General features: G+C 35.8%; 3 protein-coding genes across 4 annotated transcripts; 1 reads left to right on the forward strand and 2 right to left on the reverse strand.

Moving 5' to 3' along the window:
- The first annotated feature begins 3,950 nt into the window (after positions 1 to 3,950).
- Positions 3,951 to 8,755, forward strand: LOC130740090 (AP2-like ethylene-responsive transcription factor AIL6). Its single transcript, XM_057592591.1, has 9 exons — positions 3,951 to 4,394; positions 4,481 to 5,024; positions 5,379 to 5,461; positions 6,677 to 6,685; positions 6,803 to 6,891; positions 7,490 to 7,563; positions 7,646 to 7,696; positions 7,791 to 7,867; positions 7,970 to 8,755. Exons 1-9 carry the CDS (start codon positions 4,253 to 4,255, stop codon positions 8,449 to 8,451), a joined length of 1,551 nt encoding a protein of 516 aa, XP_057448574.1. The 5' UTR covers positions 3,951 to 4,252; the 3' UTR covers positions 8,452 to 8,755.
- A 1,707-nt stretch (positions 8,756 to 10,462) lies between these two features.
- On the reverse strand, positions 10,463 to 17,048 carry LOC130740091 (receptor-like cytosolic serine/threonine-protein kinase RBK1). Of its 2 annotated transcripts, none has more exons than XM_057592593.1 (8): positions 16,741 to 17,048; positions 16,011 to 16,487; positions 12,721 to 12,978; positions 12,347 to 12,498; positions 12,166 to 12,245; positions 11,664 to 11,802; positions 11,060 to 11,209; positions 10,463 to 10,968 (listed from the first exon to the last, which is right to left on the reverse strand). In XM_057592593.1, the coding sequence occupies exons 2-8, from the start codon at positions 16,429 to 16,431 to the stop codon at positions 10,810 to 10,812; spliced, it is 1,359 nt and encodes a 452-aa protein (XP_057448576.1). In that variant the 5' UTR covers positions 16,432 to 16,487; positions 16,741 to 17,048; the 3' UTR covers positions 10,463 to 10,809. The 2 variants fall into 2 exon arrangements, with proteins under 2 accessions (XP_057448576.1, XP_057448575.1); XM_057592592.1 differs by having other exon boundaries at positions 16,005 to 16,487; positions 16,741 to 17,047.
- Positions 17,049 to 20,370: 3,322 nt separating this feature from the next.
- Positions 20,371 to 23,238, reverse strand: LOC130740092 (7-deoxyloganetic acid glucosyltransferase-like). Its single transcript, XM_057592594.1, has 2 exons — positions 22,519 to 23,238; positions 20,371 to 21,706 (listed from the first exon to the last, which is right to left on the reverse strand). Exons 1-2 carry the CDS (start codon positions 23,039 to 23,041, stop codon positions 20,769 to 20,771), a joined length of 1,461 nt encoding a protein of 486 aa, XP_057448577.1. The 5' UTR covers positions 23,042 to 23,238; the 3' UTR covers positions 20,371 to 20,768.
- Between the last annotated feature and the right edge of the window lie 1,208 nt (positions 23,239 to 24,446).

Consider the following 24,446-nt stretch of genomic DNA (forward strand, 5'->3'; position numbering starts at 1 on the left):
GTTTCAAAATACTATTGCATTTTTTTTAATTACTATCAAAGTTTTAATCACATTTCTTCACTGCCCTCTTAAATTTTGAGAATCATAGGATATTATCTTACAATAATTATTAATTTAAAAATCCCTTGCCTGTGCTTAATAAATTTTTCTGATCTCCCACCATTGGCCCTAGTGAATAATCATTTACGTTATTCGTTAACCATGAACAAAATAAAAATATTTAATACAATTAAGGGGACAATAAGAGAGAGATTTGAAGTAAACATTGGATGCTTGCAATGGATATATATTGGAGAGAAGAATCCGTAGGTGGTGCCGGTGTAGATGTGGTAGAATGCAGAGGATGATGCGTATTCGTCGGCACTGCTTTATGCATAATGCACTCATGTTTCCCGCTACGATTTTTTACCTTAAAAGTGGCTCATTTGCATAATAGTGTATTAATCTTAGTCTTATGCTATGTCTAGGGGGTGATCAATCAACCATTTTACTGCTCATGCTTCCCGTTTTCTCGCCCACTGGTCTAGTACCGCAATAGTGTGCGTTTCACTTTGCATTTTCATTTGTTTGGTGCACAGAAGCTTGATGTTGCCACTTCTTCGGAAGCAAGAGCCAAAAAGGACAAAATTAAAGTTGTTAATTATATATCATTGGTGGTGTGCAATATTTTTAATATACTCAATTATATTTATATATAGAGTACACAACATGCATACTTATATAGTTATATGTCATTAATTAGCTAACTATACAGTGCGACGTAGTGGTTAGGTTAGCTCGTTATTTAAGTATGTGATTGGTGGTTTAATTTTGGGCGATGAAACATATTTTCTGCTTAATGTAAATACTCATGACAAAAGAATTAATCATTACTTTTGCGGTAGACGGTACAAATAATTTCATTAACAATGTTGAATAGCCTTTAAAAAAAACGTTGAATAGATATCTTATTTAATAAAATTGATTATCTCTAATTACTACATACTTTATACTAATTGCTTATTAAAAAAACGTACTTTATAATTTCTTTCTCCACAAAGATAGCTTGATGTTGCCTAGGAAGCAATGCGCGCGCTGGCCTCTCCTACCATCGGTTACTGTACTGCTAGCTGTGAAGTTTGACTAAAACGGTTATTAATTAGTTGTTTTCCCCCCCTTGTTATTGTGTTTATATATTGGGTAAGTTAGTTATCATTTGAAATTTCTTAATGTGTATCTCATAAGTTAGCCTTTTCGTTTCGTTTTCTTATTTATGCTAAATGAAAGAAATTCAATGATCATTCTCTGTTTTTTTCCATATGTGCAGAGAGTTTCATCTAGCCCATCTTCACCCAACTAGATGTTGATTTGTTAGGAGTTTCAAATTTTATTCGACTACTTCACTATTCCAGTCCATGTACTCCTTTTTCTTTTAGTGTTTCCAAGTTGATCAACTAATTTTCTGTTGGTTTCCTTCTCTGCTTCAAAACCATCCTTCTAGGAGATCCTTACAAGCCTATTACTACATTTAATTTGCGAGAATAAGAATGAGTTTATGAAGATGTTTAATCCCTATCGAGAATATCTAATCAGATTCAAAAAATTCATTTTTTAAATTTCACTTGTTTTGAGTTTTAATTTCATAATAAAATTATTACCTTTTTAATAATTACACACATTTAAAAAAGTGCTTTTAGCTTTTTTTTTTTTGAAATTTAGTCAAATGTATTGAAATTAGGCCAAAATGTCAGAGCGAACAAAAGCATTAAGTCTCGCGCGGTCCCTCCTCTATCCAAACCAAAAAAGAGGAAGCACCCCGGGCCAAAAAGTCTGCGGCACAGTTACCGGAACGACGAACAAAATATACATCGATGTTTGTAAAAGAAAGTGCAAGTGAACGACAATCAGAAATAATAAGATCAAAATAGGAACGACTCCTACTACGACGACGCCACCACTGGTACAACTGCAGAGAATCCGTCTCAAAACACACGGTATGAAAACCAAGATCAATAGCTAACCTCATTGCCCAACGTAGACAAAGAGCTTTGGAGAGACCAACGGATTGCTTTTAGCTAATAGTGTCCAAAATAAGGTTAATTTATCAAACATCTAATATATAAGTATTCAAACATAAACATATTACAATAAATTACATTGACTTTACTTTGTTTTACAAATCTTCATCCGCGTACAAATTAAAATCTAAACACACACTTAATCTTTTGTTCAGCTAGATGGTTAGAAGATGTTGATATTCATTTAGTTGTGAGTTATGTGGGCCAATCACACCTGTAGCGGGCTGTTTGGGCCGAAATATAACATGTTTATCTTTTTTTCATTATTTATTTTCTTTTATCCATCATTTGCAGCCAAACAGTGTCAAGATTTATGATGATATGATGTAGATTCCCTGTTGTTAACTTCTTTTTTAGAGCTTTTGTTTGATTGGTCCGGGCATCATCATCATAATTTCATTAAGCTCAGTTGAATGTAATGATTTTTTTCTATGTGCACAAGGTAAGATAAGTATCTTTCGTTGAACTGAAACATCTCGACCCGTCTGGATTTGTATAGACAATACTAGCAATGATCGTTTAATTTGCTAAAAGTAGCTAGGAATATATGAGTTAAACATGTATTTCTCTAAAAAAAACAATATGACTAAAAATTGTTATATCCCAAAGCGCATCCTACAGGCTACAACTCTGACATTGATAATCTACTTTAACGACAAGGTATACATTAATTAGTTGATGTTGATATAAGTTGTGGCTCCCAATTAAATACGTGATTTCTATTCAATAGTAAAAAAGAATTATAATCCTCGTCGGAGTTCAATTGAGTAACTAATAACTTTTTAAAAAATAATTTTACTTCTAATTGATTTTTTGTCACTTTTTTTTGGGAGAATTTTTTATTATCTCATACTGAAAATAAAGAGCGCAATGTGCATACAATATTTTCCTAATAAATAAGGATCGAAGCAAATTGTTATACCAAACATAGATAAGAAAATAGCTTAAAAGTATAATAAATAAAAAGAGTAGGGTTCTCTAAATAATTCAAGACAAAATTTGAGCTAAATTACATAGTTTTATATTAAGTAGTAATATTTAATTTAAAATAAGTCATAAAATATGTAACTTATAGTTTATCATCTTAAATATTATTGGTTCACTTATAACATCACAACTAAATAATATTTAAACCATTACTTAATGGTTTTTTATCGGCTCCAAATGTTTGAGGTGGTATAAAATCACAACTAATCCATGTGTATTGAATAATTAACACACATTAATCACTTGAATAATGCAAGCATATGAGATAAGTTGTGTTTGGTTTTTAATTTGAAGTTTGTTTGAGACATTAGAATTTAAGATCACACATTTTAATACCTCAAACGTGAAAGAAACTTTAAACCTTCATTAAATGAAAGCACTTTCAAACTAAAAACACTTAATTTAATTAGCACCTCTTTTGGAATCTAATGTGAAAAAGGACATGGATAAAAAGTAGTGTGAGAAAGAAGAAGAGAGATACGGGTTTAATTTGAATTTTGTTACTGGACCCAAATGAGGAAAGCAATTAGCAGCTTGTTGAGGAAGAGGTGCATGCAAGACAAGTGTGTGAAATGAATGCCAACACCATCTTAATTAATACTCCTACAATCTCAAAAGATGAACCAGAAGGACATTTCCGTAATTCACTATCAAGCCCTCAACGAACCCTACGAAAACAAACAATTTTCCGCCAGCCCGGATCTTTCGCGACCGTGTTTCAGACAATTTTTCTTCCCCGCAGAGCCAAAAGTCACTCCCTTCTCTTCTCTCCCCTTTTTAATTCACTCAAATTAAATTAATTATTAATATTAATTATTTATTCTATAATCAAAATCTTTTCCCATTTCTTAATATTTTAATTTCCCCCCTCTGTCTTTGCCTGCCTATAACTCGAATCAAACCCTCTGCTTTTACGCTGAAACTCTTGCTCTTCTCTTATTGCAACTTGCAACCTTCTCTCTCACACAACAACCACCATTTCTGTGTCAAAAAACTATCAACCTTCCTTGCATGCACTCACTTCAGCTACTTTCTTTCAAAAACCAAATACTAACTTCATCATATGAAGTGTGCAACAGAAGTTTCAATTAATTTTTTTGGTAGTACTAATTAGTCATAGACGTTGATCAATAGAGTAACGAGTTCATTTATATTTGCATTCATTGATCTACATAAAAAAATAAATATATATCACATCATCAATCTCAATGGCTCGTTCAACAACCAGTGCTAATAACTGGCTATCGTTTTCACTCTCACCCATGGAAGATCACCTTGTTCATCAATACGACGCCGCTTCCGCCACTTCCTCTCACCACTACTTTCTCGACAACTTGTATGCTGCTAACGGTAAGTGCACCGCACCAACCACCATCCACCACCGCTTGTTAAAACCTCCGCACCGACTCACGAGTTTTTTTATATTTTTTTTTCAGGTGGTTGGGGGAACTCGAAGTCTCAGACACTCTACGGCGAGGAGCAAGTGGAGCAACAGCAACAGCCACCGTCGTTTCTTTTCATGAACGCGTTGCAGTCGCAGAGCGTGAGCCACGCGCCGCCGCCGAAGCTGGAGGATTTTCTCGGAGATCATAGCCAGACAGAGACGCAGGACTCTTCCCTGACTCACATGTGCGACCACCACAACCACCATGCCTCCTCCGCCGCTTACTTCGGAAGCGACCACCAAGATCTCAAAGCCATTGCAGCGTCCTTCCAAGCTTTCTCCACCAACTCCGGCTCAGAGGTGGATGACTCTTCCTCCATCGGGAAATCTCAACCCAACGAGTTCGCTACTCGCTCCATCGAGTCTTCCGGTAACGATTTCGGCTTCTCCACCGCCGCAACCGCCACCGGAGCGTTATCTCTCTGCGTTGCTCAGAGTCCCCAGGAGGTTGTTGTCGCCGCTGCTGATTCCGACAGCTCGAAGAAGGTCGCTGATACTTTCGGTCAGCGAACTTCCATTTACAGAGGTGTAACCAGGTAACTCGAGTTTTGATTCATTTACATTTTATTTTCTCTTCGATCTCAGTTTCACTCATTTATCGTTAACAAAACATTTTTATTTTTATTTTTTCTTGTTGTTGGTGTGAAATGAAACTCAAGTATCTCTTTTACCCAAAGGATCTTTTCTTTGGTCACGTTTGAGTTGAAAAATAGAGTAGCTAGAGTAGCTAGTATCTGCATGTGGTTCAGTTGTCACTTGTTGAAAATGGTTGATATTGATTTGATTTTGTTTTTTTTTTACCTTTTTTCTCACTCACACATCTATTTCATGCTAGATTTTGATGATCTTGTAATTTATTTATTTATTTTTATTTTGATGATTTTGTGCAGGCATCGATGGACGGGTAGATATGAAGCGCATCTATGGGATAACAGCTGTAGAAGGGAGGGTCAGGCAAGGAAAGGGCGTCAAGGTCTGTTTCTGTTTGTGTTTCTCTCTCTATTAACAAACTGAAAAAATTTAATTTGAATTTGGTCCCTGTGATTGTGATTGTGAGAGTGAAAAGTGTGTTGCATGCATTGAAGGTGCATTAATGGTTTGTAGTGTGTGGTAGGAATAGGACACCTGGGTTGCTTTCTCAACAGTCATTTTTATGATTGACTGATGGCGGTGTGTGTGAGTGTATAATGCTTATAGTACTCTACTTGTTTGGTTCAGCATTTTTTCTTTCAATTGATTATTGATGTGATCTCTTGTGCCGCCATTTCACTCCCATTTGAGCCGGGGGCATTTGCTTTCTTGTCTGCTCACTCAGAGAGGAAGAGACTAGTTTCATAATCAATAAATCTGTTCTTCTTCTTCTCTTGTTATTTCTTCCGTACTATTCTGGTGCCACCTCACTGGTATCTATCTATCTTTCTTTTGCTTTTGCTTTCTGCTGCTGCATGCGTTTGAGTTTGACCACATCACAACCCATCACTTCCCGTATTGAAACTTGTACTTACACTCAGGTGGTGTTGGAGCGTGTACTGTTTCATGAAAGGTTTCTGACAATGGCCCTCTTCAGAATAATAATGTCCTCTTAGTTAGCTTCTGAAACTAAACTCACGGGCTAGATTTCTTAGATAGATCTCATGTGTCATGTTCCAGACACAAAAATAAAACTATTAACATATAAATATTGCAATGTAATTGATTCTGTTTATTATTGGAAGAAAGCAAGAAAAGGGAAAAAAGCTTTCTGTACACCATCCAATGGGGAAATAGGCAATTCAGCATTTCTTTTTTCCGCATGTGTTTTGTGCAGGGATATTTGTTTGACCGTGGCTACATTATTAATGTTCTTAGCTTTTTGTTAACCATTAAAATTGGACAAGTCCTTGTTCTGGGTAAAGTGGATGGGGATGATGTATCTCATCCAATGCATAGTTGTTTTCTGTCCTACGTATAAAGGGCGTGAGAGAGGGGAACAAAATTAAAGGTTACTTGTGCGCATGCAAATGAACACTTTTTCAATTTTTATATCGGCCATTTGCATTTTTAATTTATAGAAAAGTGGATTTTTGCAGATAATTTTGACTACTCCTTAAGCTGATGTTTGTTTGTTTATTGTTATTGGCTCTTCCTTTGCATGGAACGTGACTTGGTGCGCTGGCTGTCATTCATCTTTTTGACTTTTCCTCTACAGTCTATTTGGGTAAGCTAGCAGTGTTAGTTTTGTTGCTGAGTGTTTGTCTGTTTTGTAAGCTTGTGTATTGTTTTATGAGGAGTGGTTTGGTAACGCGGTGAATTGTGGTGGTTAATTGATTATCAGGTGGGTATGACAAGGAAGAAAAGGCAGCAAGATCCTATGATTTGGCAGCTCTAAAGTATTGGGGTCCCACCGCTACCACCAACTTCCCTGTAAGTACTGTCACTTCTTGTATTCACTTGTGATCAATGTATACATGAATCCTACGTTGGTAGCAGGATTGAAAATCTTCAAGTGGGACAACAGAATGGGAGATTCCATAGCAAGATAAAAGTTGTGGGGTTTTTTTTGTGTGTAATGAGAAATGTGGTGGAAGTTTTGTATTGAAGAAAAAGAAGTATATGCTTTACTTGGTAGTTGGTACACAAAAAAATTAGATGCTACTTAATGCATGTGTCTGGTAAATATTTTAAAACCACCTTTATGGTAGTAGCTTTTTTGTTATACACATGATTCTGAAAGGGTTTGATTAGAATCTTTGAATCAACTACTCATGAAAGCTTCTCACGTGAATTATTTTAACTTTACAATCAATTATGGAAGGGTTCAAAAGATACACGATATCTCTAACAGCTATGATAGGTGTCTAGTACATATAAGAATTGGATGGGCAGTCTAGATCATATATAGTAAGAATTCAGATTGTACATGGATCAGTATTTTTAAACAAGCTAGCTTCACTTGTATTTGTCAGATTTTCAATTACACAACTAGCATCACTTACCTTATTCTGTCCTCTTTACTTTTTAGGTTTCCAATTACTCAAAGGAACTGGAAGACATGAAACATGTAACAAAGCAAGAATTTATTGCATCCTTGAGAAGGTTTGTCTGAATTCTCCTATTAAAAATTTACCACTATACTTCTATGCAGCTACTAAAAGTAGTTGAATTTGCATTCTGGCAGGAAAAGTAGCGGGTTTTCCAGAGGAGCTTCAATCTATAGAGGTGTCACAAGGTTTGGAACTTCAATTGATTCAACATACTTAATGCATTACCATTTTATTGCTGTGTAACTTATAGTCACATGGTCTTATTTCTAAATCCTGCAGGCATCACCAACAGGGTAGATGGCAAGCAAGAATTGGCCGCGTTGCCGGGAACAAAGATCTGTATTTAGGAACATTCGGTAAATACAATATACCTTCCATGTTTACTATGTTATATAATAAATGGTAGGATTTGTGTTATGGCTTGATTTAATTTAATCCATTTCACATTATGGTAACAGCAACTGAAGAGGAAGCAGCAGAAGCATATGACATTGCAGCCATAAAGTTCAGAGGGGCAAACGCGGTAACCAATTTCGAGATGAACCGATACGATGTGGAAGCCATAATGAACAGTTCTCTTCCAGTTGGAGGTGCAGCAAAACGCTTGAAGCGTTCTCTGGAATCAGAACAGAAAGCAGCAGCTCAACTGAGCACAACTAGTCATCAACATCATCAGCAGTATTCACAGAGTGGTGCAAACATGAGTAACAGCATCAATTTCTCAGCCATTATTCCTCACCAGCCAGCTGCAGCTCCAATCCAATATGCAATTCCTTATGATTCAACGACAGCGTATTATCATCACAGCCTCTTCCAGCATCTTCATCAATCCAACGATGGCACTGCAGAGTCTGGTGTGAGTTCTAACAATGTTGCTGGACTGACTCCTCTGCCAGCATCAGCACCTGAGTTCTTTCTTTGGCCTAATCAGAATTATTGACATCATCAAATGGACTAATTTTTTGCTCCTGCTAACAAGTAACAAATGAAAAGCTAGCACAGTTTGGCTGACAAGCTTCCAACCCCTCTCTATAATTTGACCCTTTGATTAGATGCTAAGAAAGATTGATATAGGAGGTTTCATTTTTGTGTTCGCTACTAGCCTTAGTTACAGGGGTAAGCTATCTAACTTTCCAACATTGAGAAATACATTCAGTCTTGCAAAGAATTCCTATATGCTTCTCTCAACTTGCACTTTTGTTTTATCAGCAATTTGGCTTCTTATAGTGTTTTTTTTTCCTCCATGCACTTAGAATTTATAACAATCTTATTGAACTTAAAACTGAATATGTGTCAGTTCTCTATGTTGGTCAATGCACTAAACATCACTCTAATTAAGGTTACAACATTATATTAATATTCTCTTCTCAGATTCTATAGCACCTGAAACAGAATTTGAAAAAATGGGAATTAGGCTATAAGACATAGTTGAGATAATTAGGATAAAGTTAGGAATGTAAAAACATGTGAGCTTAACCTGTTTAATATACTCAGTTCTTAAATATTAAAGGCAATATTATTTTCCGAATTCGTTTTGTTTTCTCAATAACAAATTTGGAGAATTGTCTATTTTGTATTCCCTCGTTTATGATCTTGTGAATCAATGATCCATGTGCCCCAGTTTTCATTTAACAGTATAACTGATGTTACTTTCACTCTTCTAAAACGACGTTTCTCAATGGAATTATCAATTATCCCGGTCTGGTGTCATTTTTTACTGAGTGGGGTTAATTTTTCAAAAAAAAATCATGAAATTAGAGAATGTCAAATTATACTACAGTAGTCTCCCCTCCCCCAATCTATATGACTGAGTATGACATTTACTATATTTTTTGTTGTCGTCCTATACAATTAAGAACTCTTTACTAGGGAAAATTCAAGAATATTTATTGCGTGGGTCAATTAGTAATAATAGTTGTATTTTTGTTGCAAGAGTTTCAATACATAATCTAATGATTAAACTCAATAATAATTGTTAAACTCCATAAATAGCGACACATTTGGAACATACAAAAAAAATGAAGAGAAGATGAAGGAGAAAAGGATAACTTGAAGGAGAAACTTGCACTTGAGGACTTCGGGTAGAACACTATTTGGCCCAGCTCCAACAAACTCATTTAGACCATGATGTTGCTGAAGAGATCTTATTAATTGATAGCAATTTCACTTCTAATTGAGCTTTTGTTCATTGGGTCAAACGTTATTATCATTACATAAAGAGATCAAAATATTTCTCGGCGGCCTCCAGCAACAAAGTAAGTGGCCCACTAGAATCCGACTCACTGTGACCAAAAAAAAGGAATCCGAGTCCCTGTTTCCAAATTTTTACCAAATGCAACTTGCACCCAATTTGTTCGGCCCCAACAAACGTTGGCCCAAAAGACAGTTACTTCATGGACTTTGGACCCATTGATTCATTTTTATTTTTTACCTACATATCCTACCGCCGTCAGTGAGATTAATCCCCTCGGAACTTTGGGATCACGCTAAGTAGGTAGACTTCTCCCAACAAATCGTTTTTCGTACGCACCTCCTAGGGATCAAACTCACGACTAAATGTTTAAGGAGCTCATCTATTTACCAATTGTGCCAATTGTGGTAGACCTTGTTAGTTGATTCACATTCTCTTACTACTTCTATTAGTCATTATTAATATTTCAACATTATCATACTACTAATTTCTTATATAAATAATTATTTCATTTGCTTTTAATTGAATATATAATTAATGCATATTTCCAATGGCTCTAAAACTTTAACTGTAAAAGTATTTTTTTGATATGCAGCATGGATTTTCATCTAGTTCAAGTATAATGTTAATGGTGTAAAGCTTTTTATATGCTTAGGTATCCCATGAATATCAAATTTCACCTTTTCCTTAATCTCCCTTCAAAATTTCCAAATGGTAGTGAAATGGAAACTAGGCTCATATTTGATTGAGACTGATTAAGTTGAGTGAACATGTCTGGATCGCACTGCAGAGTAAAAAAGGTACAAACACTCTGGTGCATAATTTCACAAATACATTGTTCTTTCAGAAATAGATTTTCTCAGGCATTAACTCAATCCCCAAAGCCAGAACTATGATTCACTTCATGACTGATCCTCCCTACCAAGTCATGCTAAATTTCAAGCCATTAAGGTTGATAAAAAAACAGTAGCTTGTGACTTTGGATTCAGCCACTCACACACTGCTACAAGGATCACTCCATAGCCTTCAATAGATATATATAATGTACATAGGGGAAACAAGAAATCCCAAGATTCAGTAGAGACAACAAGCAGGATTAACAAAAGATCACTCCATGACTAGTTGCCTATGGCGGTTGAGGTCCTTCAAGTAATTAGAACAAGTATAATCTTCTAGGTCACATGCCTCCAACATAAGAGATTTTTGTGCAACTGTAGTTGGCTTCGCATCGATAATTGTCTCTTCACCCTTCAGGAGCTGCACAACCTATATTGAGCAGAGAAAGACACAAGTCATGGAGTGAAACAATGCGTCAAATTAAACAAATTTGAAAGAGAAATGATGCTGATTTTCTTACCTGATTCATATATGGCCGCTTTGAGGATGTATGGTGGACGCACATGGAAGCGGTAGCCATTGCAAGCTTCATTTCAGTAGGATCATAATTCTCTTCTAATCTTGGGTCTACTATTTCCTTCACATTGTTTGAGTCCAGAAGAGGCTTGGCCTGAACACAGTATATTATCATGGTAATCTTTTCCCTTCCTCAAATTAAGAATATGCAAACTTAAGCAGAACACTGAATGCGATGATATAATTAACTTGATTGTGTGTGTTTCGTTCCATGTTTGAGAGCCTTAGAATAAATTCTCATTGACCAGATTCACTTTTCGGTGGTTATAGACGTTTGGCAAATGTTATAGAGAATTGATTTTTGTCCCAAAATTAATTATGCGAGAAGCTAAAGAGACTATCTGCTGCGGGGGGATATAATCAATTGTAAGATTTCATAACAGGACTCCACAATATTATCCTATAGAAATCACTACACTATCAACTCACTTTTACTTTAATCAATTTTATCAAAATCAATTCTTTCCAAAAATCATTTCTCATAAGGCTGATCCAAACATGCTCTAAGTGTTGAATCTAAATAAGGGGTTTAAACTTTAAAGGCTTACCCAGATCACAAGACTTTGCCTGCTGTTTGAATCAACTGCACGACGACCTGTTATGAGCTCCAGCAGCAAAACCCCAAATGCAAAAACATCAGTCTTCTCATCCACAAGTCCATGCATGAAGTACTCAGGAGCCAAATACCTGAAACCAGCCATTAATATGCATCAAGTGTTTTAGAAAATGGTTATATTGAGCACAGCTATCAGCATGTTTAGATAGCTTCTTTTCCTCACAATCAAATCTAACATCCTGCACCAGAAGCTACCCACAGAAACTTCTAATCAAAATTGATTTTCATTTTAGAATCAATTATTAAGTTATTTCCAAACATGCATGTATGTTACAAAGGGAAAATGCAAGAAATGCTGATGTGACAAGGCAAAACTAATAGCCTTTGTGGGAAATGATAGAGGGGTAGTGGCTTTAACTTTCACTTCTTAATTGCAACTGTTAGCATTATCCAAGAAGAAAATAAGCTAGAGTCAAAGAGGGTTCAATACTAACCCAAATGTGCCTTCAATTGGGAAGACAACATGGTGTGCCCAGTTATTTGGAAGCCACTTTGCCAGTCCAAAATCAGAAATCTGAAGTTAATTACAGAAGAAGTTATTTTCCTTGAGTTATATAGTAAGAAAGAATCTAACATGAAATTCAGAATTTACATAGTAAGCTGCTACATTAGTACCTCAGCTTCATTGTTTTCATTGAGCAATATGTTGGAAGCTTTGATGTCCCTGTGAATGATACGTCTTGGGCAATCTCGATGGAGATAATGCAATCCCTCTGCTACCCCAGTAGCTACCTTGAACCTCATCTTCCACTCCAAGCATTCAGAACCTAACATGTTGAACATCTCTTGGTTAGCATTGGAAACTATAAGAAGAGGTGCAAGTAGAGTATAACATGTTTGAATCAACTTAGATTTCTTCAAAATCAATCCTGATATTGAGAAGCTACACACAGTAGCTTCTTTCCAGGATTGATTTTACCTTAAAATCAATTGTAGAAGGAGTTCCAAACATGCACAGAGTAGTATTAGAGATGGAATAAGCAGCGCACCGAAAAGCATAGAAGCGAGGCTGCCTTGTGGAGCAAATTGCAGGACAAAGTAGAGACCACGGTCAATTCCGAACCCGACTAGGCGTGTGGCATTTGGGTGGTTAATGTGTGCAATGATCCCAAGCTCTGTTAAGAAATCACCAGCTCTGTCTGCAGCATCCTTTTCATTCTTCATTAGTCTCTTTACTGCTATAACTTGACCATCAGGTAACTGTCCTTTGTATACTTCAGCATGACCACCTTTCCCAACCAAGTTCTCTGGGGAACCAAAAATACCAAGATTGAAACAAGTTAAAGGTTTTGAATTATTGTTATTGATCTCATTAGTAAGTGTAGCTTCTAAATTCAGGCACAAAGCAACAACAAAAAAATGATTTATTATATTTCTCAGTACATATAAAATCCAAGTATAAAACAAGACAATATCTTTAAATGACTAGAATCTCTTTCACTCAATTCAACATATGTTGGTAACATTTTTTTTATCAAATTTAATTTAATAGGAGCAAAGAGACAATCTAACTATCGCAGGCTCACCAACATACTGTAGAATTGGGGACTTTGACTTGGAAGCAAAATTTGGCATCTAACTGCAATTAAGTTGGATGGTATTGGACATGGTTACTCACATGGGACAAATCAACTTTAAATTAACTCTAATGAAGAAACGTTGTTCGTCTGGGTCCTTATTCAAACTAATTGTTGACGTCTCTCCATTAAAATTATTTGAAATTTTGAATCATAGACTGATAGCCGACAATTAAGAAAATAAATACAGAGCATATTGAAAATTTGAGTTAAAAAGGCTGAAATGTTTAGTATAGTTTTTTTTATTGTGCAGCTTTCACAAATTGTGTGCTACATGTTCATTTTACATGGTATAAGTAGTGTGCAGATTATAAATTATGGAAAAAAAATATAATATGTGAATGTATTATGCTCTTTCAATTTCAAAATCTATGACTTTTTCCACTATGATTATAAATTGTGTCATATATCTAAAAAGAAATTGGTCACTCAAAGTATTAAGTGTCGATATACTTCGGCCATGAATTTAAAAGGAAAATGCTGTGGGGCACGACCTTGGGCGTCGTGCACCACACACGAAGCACTTTCTGGCGGTTTAAAACCGCCAGAAACCGTAGCTTTTATTTTTTTTTTGACAGTTGTAGTTTTGTGGCGGTTCAAAACCGCCACAAAATGCCTTTCGTGCATCTGTCGTACCTCTTTCTTCGTACCATATAGCATTGCTCATTTAAAAAATACCGCATACAATCACTAATTGTATGAGTCAAGATAGTCATGTTATCTGATTAAATGTCGGTCAAATTAATTCATATATATATATAACAAAATTAACTTTTTGCATGATCATAATTCATAAACATAAACTAGAGTATTTACTTCTACTAGAAATTAGAAAATGAAGATAGGATCAATTTCACCCTTCACAAAAAAAACTTATGATTTGGTTTGGCATACTCCGGGTCAAAATAGTAGTATTAGGTTGAATGAATATCTATCTATCTACCCCTATGAAAAAGAATGTCTTGTCTTGGTCTAACCAAATCTCAACTCTTGTGCCGGTACAGTAAAAGCATGTCCCCATAACAAACAATTTCTGACACATTAATAAACTTTTTTGGAATTTGTGATGTAACCATTAAGCCATGCGGTTGACAAACAAAACTGTGTTTATCAAACAACTTTTTTTTTTCTTTTCAATTAATTTTTTTAACACATTAAGCCTAAGGAGTAAGGAGCACTATATGTCTATATCACTCATTATTTATTTATTTTTTTCTCTTTTATTTCTACATCTCATCTCCTATAAGCACCTTTTCTTGGTTGATACTTCTCAGTGACCCATTTATTAACTTCCCACATGCAAATATTATTGATGAAATAGACTAATGAGCAGTATTAATTTATTTGTAGACTATGGAGTATGCCAGTATGGACACTGTTAATATGCCTCATTTTCAAAGGACACACTGCCCAAGCCTTAAAGCATGTGTTGGACATTGTTGATGATGTTGCCACCAACAGCACCTGCAAACGGCACGCCCCTGTGCATTTTAAGAAAACTCCCAAGTACAAGTTTGTTTGTTTGTGGTGATAGTAAATGTAATTTTAAAACAATGTTTGCTCTTTGGACAGAATGAAATAACATTTTATTATTTATTTTTATTTTACAGGTGAAATCAAATACTCCCTCCGGTCCTATTTATAAGTAAAAAAAAAAATTCACATAGTTTAAAAAATGTAGTTAAACTAGATAAAATGCATTAAATTTGTCTTAAATTAAAATGAACTTCCAAAATTACCCTTTGTTATTAGTGTTGGAAACTGGAAAAGAGAGAGAATAATTAATGAGACACATTTTACAAGTTAGAATTAATAAGGGCATCATTGGAAAAAATTAATTAATATAGCTCAAACTTTCATTTGGTTCTTATAAAAAGGATCAAGTTTTTTCTTCTCTTTCATGCTTATAAATAGGACTGGAGGGAGTATATCATATTTTAATCAATTTTTAATTATATTTATAAGTAAAGCTTATATTATTTATAAATAAAAGCATAACAAACCTTCTCATCCTAACTAATCATTTACTATACATGCAAACTAACCCTAGTTGCAAACAGTGTGAGAGGGGGCATTATAAGTTATCTGTCCTTATCTGAAGAGGCAGAAACAGAGGCTCTAGGCTTTGGTCAAAAAGGACATCTACTCTATTTATTTTCATGAGAAAGTTAATTTGGCCCAAACCAACTCCCAAGCTAATGGCAGCAGTTGAGTTGACCGCTCAGTCATCATTTTCCTTAATTTAGATCGATCAACCATTGCTAATACACTGATTTGGATTGACATTCTTCGCATGGAGGAAAGAGATAGCAAGATATATCAAAGGAAAACATTTTAAGATGTGGAAGATAATTATGTGTAAAAATAAGAATTCACCTTAGATAACTCATATTACCCTAAAATTAACAGATAAACCTCTTATAATTTCTAAGATCAACTGTTTTATTCCATTCACATAAGGATATAGCAGACTCAATGTGTAATCTACTAAATGCATGTTTGTATTTCCTATGAACCTGACATGAATCCACATTAAAGTTAACTAGTCAAAACTATGTTTTTAGGATAAGTATTAAACTCAACGTGTCAAATTATAATTTTTGCGGTGACTCCAACACTATAATAAACATGCATTGACACTAGTCTAACAGAGATTTTGGAAAACAGGGTAAGAAAAACAGAGGTAAGGATGAAACCTGAACTGAAATCATTGGTAGCAGCTACAAGCTCAGCGTACTCGAAGTTCCTCCAAGAGGGTTTGGTAGGAATAGCCCCAATATCAATACTATCTTCAGCACTTCGAATACGAGCCAGTTTTTTCGATAAACCCTTCTTAGACACATCATGGTTCGCCACAAGCAGAGGAATTGCAGTCAATCTTCGCACAGTTTTGAACTTGAAAACATCAATCATAGACTTCCATGCCGGCACAGAAACTTCTCGAACAACCTCCTTCTCTTCCGTCACCACCTCCGCCGCCGATTTCTCCGATGAAAATGAGCTGAAATCACTGCTTCCGCTGTGGTCGGACTCTGTTCCAGAAACAGGGGCTTCCAGTATCCCCCTCGGAGAAGCCTCATCGTCGCTCGAAAACTCTTTTCCGTTATCACCAGTAGATTTCATTTCTGGGTTTTCCTTCTTTCCCCTCTTCTCTTCTCCACAATCTACATACACACAAGCTGCAGAAAAAACAGGGGAATGGAAGAAAAAACCTTAACATTTTTGCTTGTAAATTATGAAAAATAAATACTAATATGTTGTCACAATATAAAATCAAACGAGTTTTCCATTTTCATTGCCATTTCCATTTCCAAAACAATTTATCAATTTTTATTTTATTTTCTGTTGACTATTTTGCTCAATGAGTTTTGCAACAGAAACAGGGGAAGCTATGGAAAAAAACAGGGGAGGGGAATGAAAAAGGTTAATTACCTTAGCGTGCCATGGTATCTCTTACGGGAATGTTAATTCCATAGATTCTAAACCCAGGGAGCTCGTGCCCACACCTGAAATCTGAAAGAAGGACTATTGACAATGATGAAGGTGGTGGGGGAAATCCTTCTTTGCAATTTGGTGAAGGCGTGAGAGGAAGAAAGAGATGAGGATGGAAGAAACAGAGAGAGGGAGGGGAAAGCAGAGAAGAAGGTAGAATACTAAATTAGTATGAGCGGTGCTTATTGTTGGAGGCAGAGGAGAGGATCATGCAAAATTCCAGCTTTGGGAGGGAGGGAGAGACAGGAAGCATTGGAATATTTACTATATTTATACACCCAAGTCTTATCACTTTTCTATTTTTCTTTCCTTAATTTTTATTTAATTTGTTTGACTTGTTTTGGACTTTTTTTTATTTGTGTTGTGTTTTTGGATAATTAATAAGTATTTCATAAATCTCAAACATGGTCTAAATGGTGAGTAAATTAGACTCCATAAAATAAAAAGTAAATTAGATTCCGTAAATGGGAGAATACATATTCAAATCTCGAAAAAAAATCATCTATTAAAAGAAATAGATAATAGATATAAATTCTCAAATGAATGCATTTATGCTAAAGACAAAAAGAAATGTATTTTGTAAATCAATAAAAAAATGATCAATTAATTACCAGTACATAAATTCTTAATTATTCTTAATTGAATTCTTGGGTTTTTTTTATATCCGGAAGATAAATTCTTGGGTTTTAATATTACGTAAGGAAAAAATCATGTTGGGAAAATAGTTAAAAGATGTCTAAAATTAATATAAAATAAATAAAATTTCATCTTAATACTTAACAGTAATTTAAACATATATATAAAAGTTTGTGGTCGACCTGATGAACTGTATCAGAATATGGGTCTCCAACCTCAACTTCAATTCGACTTAACTTTTATGGAAGGCCACCAAGTATTGACCTACTTCTTAATATGCGAATATGACTAACCTAACCTACTTCTTAACATGCGAATATGGTCAACATAATGTGGATGCACTAACCTAGTTCCCAATTTGCAAATATGGTCGACCCGATGTGGAAGCATTGGCCTAGTTCACGATATGAATATATGTTTGGCCTTATATGGAACTCGACCATACCAATCCACAAACCCTAAAGACGTCGAGCCTTAAAAGGCATGTGCCTTCAAATTGAAATCGTCATCTGCATTGACAGATCTGTGGAAAGGAATGCCCTCGGCTATCACGATGTTTAAGATCTTCCCAAACATTGACTATATTGATCCACAAGTCCCCATGCCACCGAGCCTTAAAAGGCGAAGCATGTCTTAAAGCTATTTAACTTCATCATCTCAGTTGAATTATATTGTCCCAATTGAGGGAACCAAAACTTGTCCTAAAGCTATCGACCACAAGGCTCCAACTTATATTTTCCCAAGGTTTTTCACGACATTTATCACAATAAGTACGTTAGACGGTTCGATATTGGCCAGATTAAATAAATTGCTAAAAAATAAAACTTAAAGAAATGTTGTGGTTCAACACTTGAGATATACAAAATAATTAATTTTGTATTACAAAATAATTCTTATAATTTTTTACACATCGAATAATAAATTACACCCTCCAATAATTGATTACTGAACCTCTGTTTTCTCAACTCATATGTCCTTCGGGTCTTACCGTGCGCTTAGGCTATTGTTCGAAGATGAATAATTCTCATAATTTAAAATCACTAAGTGGATATATGTTTTCTTTTTTGAAATTTACGTGGAAATATGTAATACAAAATAACATAATTAATTTTGTTCATTATACTTCGCATGTACGAGAAAAAACATTCACATTAGTTGTTGGCTGTTGTAAGCATAAAAGAGTACTAAAAGAGAAGTTCTTAAGTAATAAAATGTTGCTCGGGACGTCTGCCGCAATTAACGCGCAGAAGCACCTGCGAACTGGGAACTTGCGTAGCCATATCCATGTGTTTGGCCGTGACGGTGCCATTTTAGGAACCAACAATTGGAATTATATCAACTATATCAATGTCTGAAATTTGCAGAAAAAAATGCACACAACGAAAACAAACAACCCAACGCATTGATGATGAAGCAAAATTTTGTCACACTAATTCAACCTAGTGTGAAACTGTGATTTTTTAAAGAGAAAGACAAACACTAAGAGCTCATTTATTACAAGTTTTCTTTGATCGGTCAACCTTTTTTTTCCTAGGGAGGGGAGTTGTATCATTTGCAAAAATCATGGATCAATATATACATAAGCATGTCTTAGCTAGTGCAGCTAAGACAAACACTTATAACTAAGAGCTCTTTTTTTTTTTTTTTATCTAATACATGGATAGAGACAATCTGGTTGAGCTATTCACATCTTTATTAGGCTAAACCCTCACATGTAGAATGTAATTTAGTGCTTATATCCAAAGATCTTTCACTTTCGGGCCATACCATAGCTAGTGACATGTTTGTTTCAACTTTTATTAGGCTCACAGCCATGTTGTCCTTGTCTGGCTACGGTCCCGCTTCTTGAATTGCACCCGCAAACCCCGCGCCAATTGAGATATATGTTCCCTCTTCATAAGGTCACTGTCACAGTGTCACCCTTGCCTTGGTTAAGTTGGTGAACCAAACCCGTTAATTATGTATGTGCGTGCCTATCAAAAAAAAAAAAAATGTATGTGCGTGTGTTTTTTGTGTTTTTAATTGGCAACTTAGAAAGATATTATTAATTAATTCTTTTAATCTGAAACCCCCACTCCCAGCAACCTCACCAAGTCACGCTTCAGTTAGAGAAGTGGGCTTAACTGAATTCCATTGATGTCTCTTTGAAGTACATGAGTCAATTATAATTTGATTAACATGACGATTTGTGGGGACCCTGCAATTTTATAAACAGAGAAGTGCAGCTTCAAACTGAACCAAACCAAGATAACCAATTCTTAATTGATTTAATTCTATGCTTATTGTCATGTTTTTGGTAATAAAATTCAAGGTGGGGGCACCAACTTGAGAAGATAGACATGGACAGAGACGACTTGGGTAGTGAAAGGATATATGAGATCTTTATGGGATGATACCTATGTGGGTTTGTTGTGCAACTTCTCAAAAAGGGTCGCAATGGATTTGTTTCATTGTGAAGATCTAGTGAGTTAGCTAGGTATCCACCACATGATGAAATAGCAATAGGATAAATATAAAACAGTAATACAATATGCATGATTAATCCAAAATTGAAAGGTTTGTCTACTAAATTCATGAAATAATTCACGGTTGACATACTTATTGTGCGAGAGGGCTTTGGACAAATTAGTAAACCCTACTATATGGTTTTTTTTTTTTTAAGTAAAGGAGGGTGCTAATTGGTAAGATTTTCCCGTGCATTAAAATTTAAAAATCTTCTAATACACTGGGGGAGGAAAATCTATCTTAACCTAAATGATGAATTCACTTATAAAGCTCATCAAGCACAAATGCTTAAGTCTTTGAAAAGTTGTATACCTATTAAGCCATCGCCTACGATAGCTCGACTTAGAGAATGTTACCGTTATATAGTTTAAGGAGTTGACATGGTCGAGTCATGTGTATGAAAACATTAAATAGCCAACCCCAAACCAATTGATCAATCATTGTGTCACTCAATAAATCACACGAGACAACCTTGAGTCTATTTAAGGCTTTAAGAAAAATTAGGATCTAGCATATGCACACTAACACTATTGGTGTTCTTATTGTCGAGCTCCCCAAAGCTTCAAGAGAACAAAGTTATTATCCTCTTTTCACTCATTTTTATTTTTAACAAATCATCATCTCTTAATTGGGGTCTATCACAATTATTGTTTTTGTAAGAGTCTAACAATAATGATCTCCTTTTTTTAAACTTTGAAACGCAAAAAAATAAACTTCCAAATGGGCCAAGACCCAAACTGTAGAAAGGAGTGCAACATTACTCCGTTAGGATTTAGGAAACTCCATAACCTCAAATTCAATTTGGGCCTGCAACCAAAACAATTTATTCAACCTCTGCCTCTTGATTTTATGAACCCAATCAAATCATCCAGGTTGGAATGCGAAGAACCACCTTGACTCACACTCTTATTAGCCAACAAAGCCATTTTCTTAGCTGATCTTTGAAACTCCTCCCTCCTGCCATCCATGAGTTCATTCACCATCTTCTCCACAACATTCCTGTCACAAACATCCTTCATGTCCAACCCAAGCTTCCAAACCTCACTCACAAATCTACTATTCACTTGCTGATCCGCAAAGTAAGGCCAGCAAATCATAGGCACACCAGCCACCACACTCTCTAGAGTAGAGTTCCAACCACTGTGCGTCAAGAACCCACCGACCGCCTCATGGGCTAGCACCTCCTCTTGCGGCACCCACCCCACAATCAACCCTCGTTCCTTAGTCCCTTCCTCCACCTCCACCGCCACACCCTCTATTCCTCCTGCCACTGTGTCAGGCCTCACCACCCACAAGAACCGCTTGTTACTGTTTACCAATCCGTGCCAAATCTCCATCATTTGCTCTTTCTTCATCGACGTTGTGCTGCCAAAGCTCACATATATCACTGACCCTTTAGCCTGAGAGTCCAACCATGTCATGCAGCTTCTGTCCACTTCGTATAAACTGCTCTTGAACGAATTTGAAGGGTGTTCAGAAGAAGTTGTTTTTCTGGTGTTGAGGTGGTGGTGGAGGGGGCCGAGGGTGAAGAGTTTAGGGAAGTGAAGGCGAATCTGGGAGAGGACCGAGCCTTCTAGGTCATCGAATGTGTTGAGTATGAATGCATCTGCTTCCAGTGATTGTAGGGTCATAGAGATAATAGAGTCCAGAGACAGAGGCTTGTCTATCTCTTTGCCTTCTCGGTAAAAACTTGGGAGGTCTCTGCAACGAAGCAAGTTTTCCATGCCTGGGATGTTCTTTATGATGCGATCCATGTCATCGTCCCCTATAAACAAATTAGCAATTTTAATTCAGAAATTCAATAATGATTAAATATGTTTCTGGTCCCTCTAACTTTATCATTGATCGCAAAGTTTAGCCTCTCATGAGCGAGAAATTGCTTTTTGATCCTCTAATTTTATACTGTTCAATTTTAGTCCTCATTCGAGTATGAGTTTCTGATGTGTAGTGAGCACCTACAATACACCTACAACACTTATCGCGTCACATTTGAGTGGGGAAGGGGTGGGCAATGGGTCTTGTTATGGGTTGGGTGTGTTTCTCAGTTTTTAGCGAATAAGAAGGAAAGGATTTAAGGAACTAGAAAATATAACTAAGAGAGAGTATCAAGGGGGTGTTGAAGGGTATTCAAAAATCCTCGAAACTCTAACTTTCTTCTTAAAAACGCATAAACAAAATGAGAGCTTCTTGGAAAGCTCAAACAGGCTCTTGCATCAACACTCCACTCATAACGTCATCTTCCACGTGATGTGGCAAATGGTATAGACGTGTTTGTAAACGCTCACGACAACTCAAACTTAGATGAGAACTAAAACTAAATAATTCAAAAGTTAGAGGGATTAAAATGCAATTTTGCTCATATGAGTGACTAAATTTAATTTCTGCTGATAATAAAGTTAGAGGGATAAAACTAGCATATTAACTCTTCAATAATTCATTCCAAAAAAAATCATGAAATCAGGGCAAAATTACTTTAGGAATTTGTGCTCTGACTTAATTTCTCACCAATGGAAGTTGGAACATATATGCACACATTAGTCAGCTTGAAAGGAGAGATGAATCAGAGGGCATATATACCTCTAATGGGAAGTTCATTGGTCTCAAAGAGCCTTGGAGCACAGAAATAAGCCCAGTAGCAACAAGCACTGATTGTACGAAAATGAATGAGTTGAATCCCAAACTCAGCAGCCACATCAGTGGCAAGGCTTCCAAAAACCCCATCCACTATAATGCAACTCACTTTGGGAATTCCAGCACTCTGTGACGCTAGAACCTCTCTCAAAAGAGGCTTGCCATATAAACTCAGGGACGTAAACACGTCCTTAATTCCACTTGATCCGAATCCTGGATGCTGATTCTCTGTGTAAGAATCAGAGATGGTCTTGAAATGGAGCGTTGGGTAAGATGCAGCTGAAAGAGCTTGGATGTTGCCGAAACGAGTGAGGCGGTTGTGGATGTACTCAGTGTTGAGGAAGGTGACATGGAGATTGTGAAGGGCGAGAAGCTGAGCGAGCTTCAGCATGGAGTTTACATGGCCCTGCGCTGGAAGAGGGAAGATGAGCACGTGTGCAGTTGAAGCTGATGCAGAGTTTTCTTCCATTGATCCTTTTCTTCTTCTTATTTTTCAACAATAATTTGATATTATGGGTGCTGCTGAATGCTGACAATGGAGGGTTGTGTTGTGTGGTGATGGACTAAGATATGTCACATGCTGTGACATACTCTGTTCATGTTCCTGCGGTCATTGAACACCACTTGTTCTTTGCCTCTTATTACCGGTGGGACTTCAAAGTTTATCAGCTTATGAAATTATCATCATTGGTGGAAAATTTTGCCAAAAAGCCAATGTTGTCTTGTCAAGTGATAAAAGATAAAAAGAAAGAGAGGGTTCGTTATGGCAATTCACACCTAATAAGAACAAAAGGTTTTCCTCCCTTTTTTGGTTGCACATGTCAAATGGGATTTGGCTACCACAAGGGTTAACTAGTTAAGTGGTTAATTAACCTCACCTCACTTGTAGTTGTGTTTTGCCTGGGAAATAACAATTTAAAATTATTCATGTAATTTTTATTTAATAGTTTTTTAGATAATTGTACGTTTGATATAGTTTTATAATCTTAATGATTAAACGGTCTAGGGTTCGATCATCGCCTTTTAATTATTCTAATAAAAAAAAATTAAGGGACGCTTCAAGTTCAAATAGATTCTTACGTAAGGAGACATGTTAGAAAATAATATAAAATCGTTCATGTAATCTTACGTAATAATTTAACATTTTGAGATAATTGTTTAACAATGTTTAGGGGCTACTCCCTCCGTTCCACAAAGATTGTTGTTTAAGGTTGTGATACAAAGAGTAATATGACAATTATTGATAGTATAATGTTACTGTAATACTCTTATTTAATTTTACTAGTACCATGTGCAGCTATTGAATTTTACTTGAATATAAAAATGTAATTAATAGATAATAGTTGTAGTTTGTTGATATGAAAGATGATAAGTGAGAAAAAATTCATTAAATAAGTGTATAGGCAGAGAAAAAAAATAGCTGAAAATGTATTGGCTTTAGAAAGGAGACATAAAAGTTCTCATTTGGAAACACAGCTTAATTAAGCGCTTATGACCATAAGCGCTTATGACATAAACGCTTATTTATAAGCTATTTTAAAACATTTATTAAAATAAATTGAAAATAAGCTATATATAAGCATAAGTTATTTTTCATAAGTTATTCTGAATAGCTTATGAAAATAAGCTCAAAACAGCTTATGGTAGGCCATAAGCTGTTTGCATAAGCTCTCTCAAACACTGACATAAGAGCTTATACTATCAGATAAGCTCAAATAAACTCTTTCAAACGGGCCTAAGTCTATGTTCTAGGGAACTGTTGTTTCACATGCACCTACTTCCCAAGGCAGTAAAGGCTCCTGTTCTAAGATCTAGAAGCTCCAGCAGCAGTAAGGTCATGGGCTCTTAGTCTCTTACAACTCTAAATAACTTGC

Source organism: Lotus japonicus, chromosome 2 (genome assembly GCF_012489685.1).
Source record: "Lotus japonicus ecotype B-129 chromosome 2, LjGifu_v1.2".
NCBI lineage: Eukaryota > Viridiplantae > Streptophyta > Magnoliopsida > Fabales > Fabaceae > Lotus > Lotus japonicus.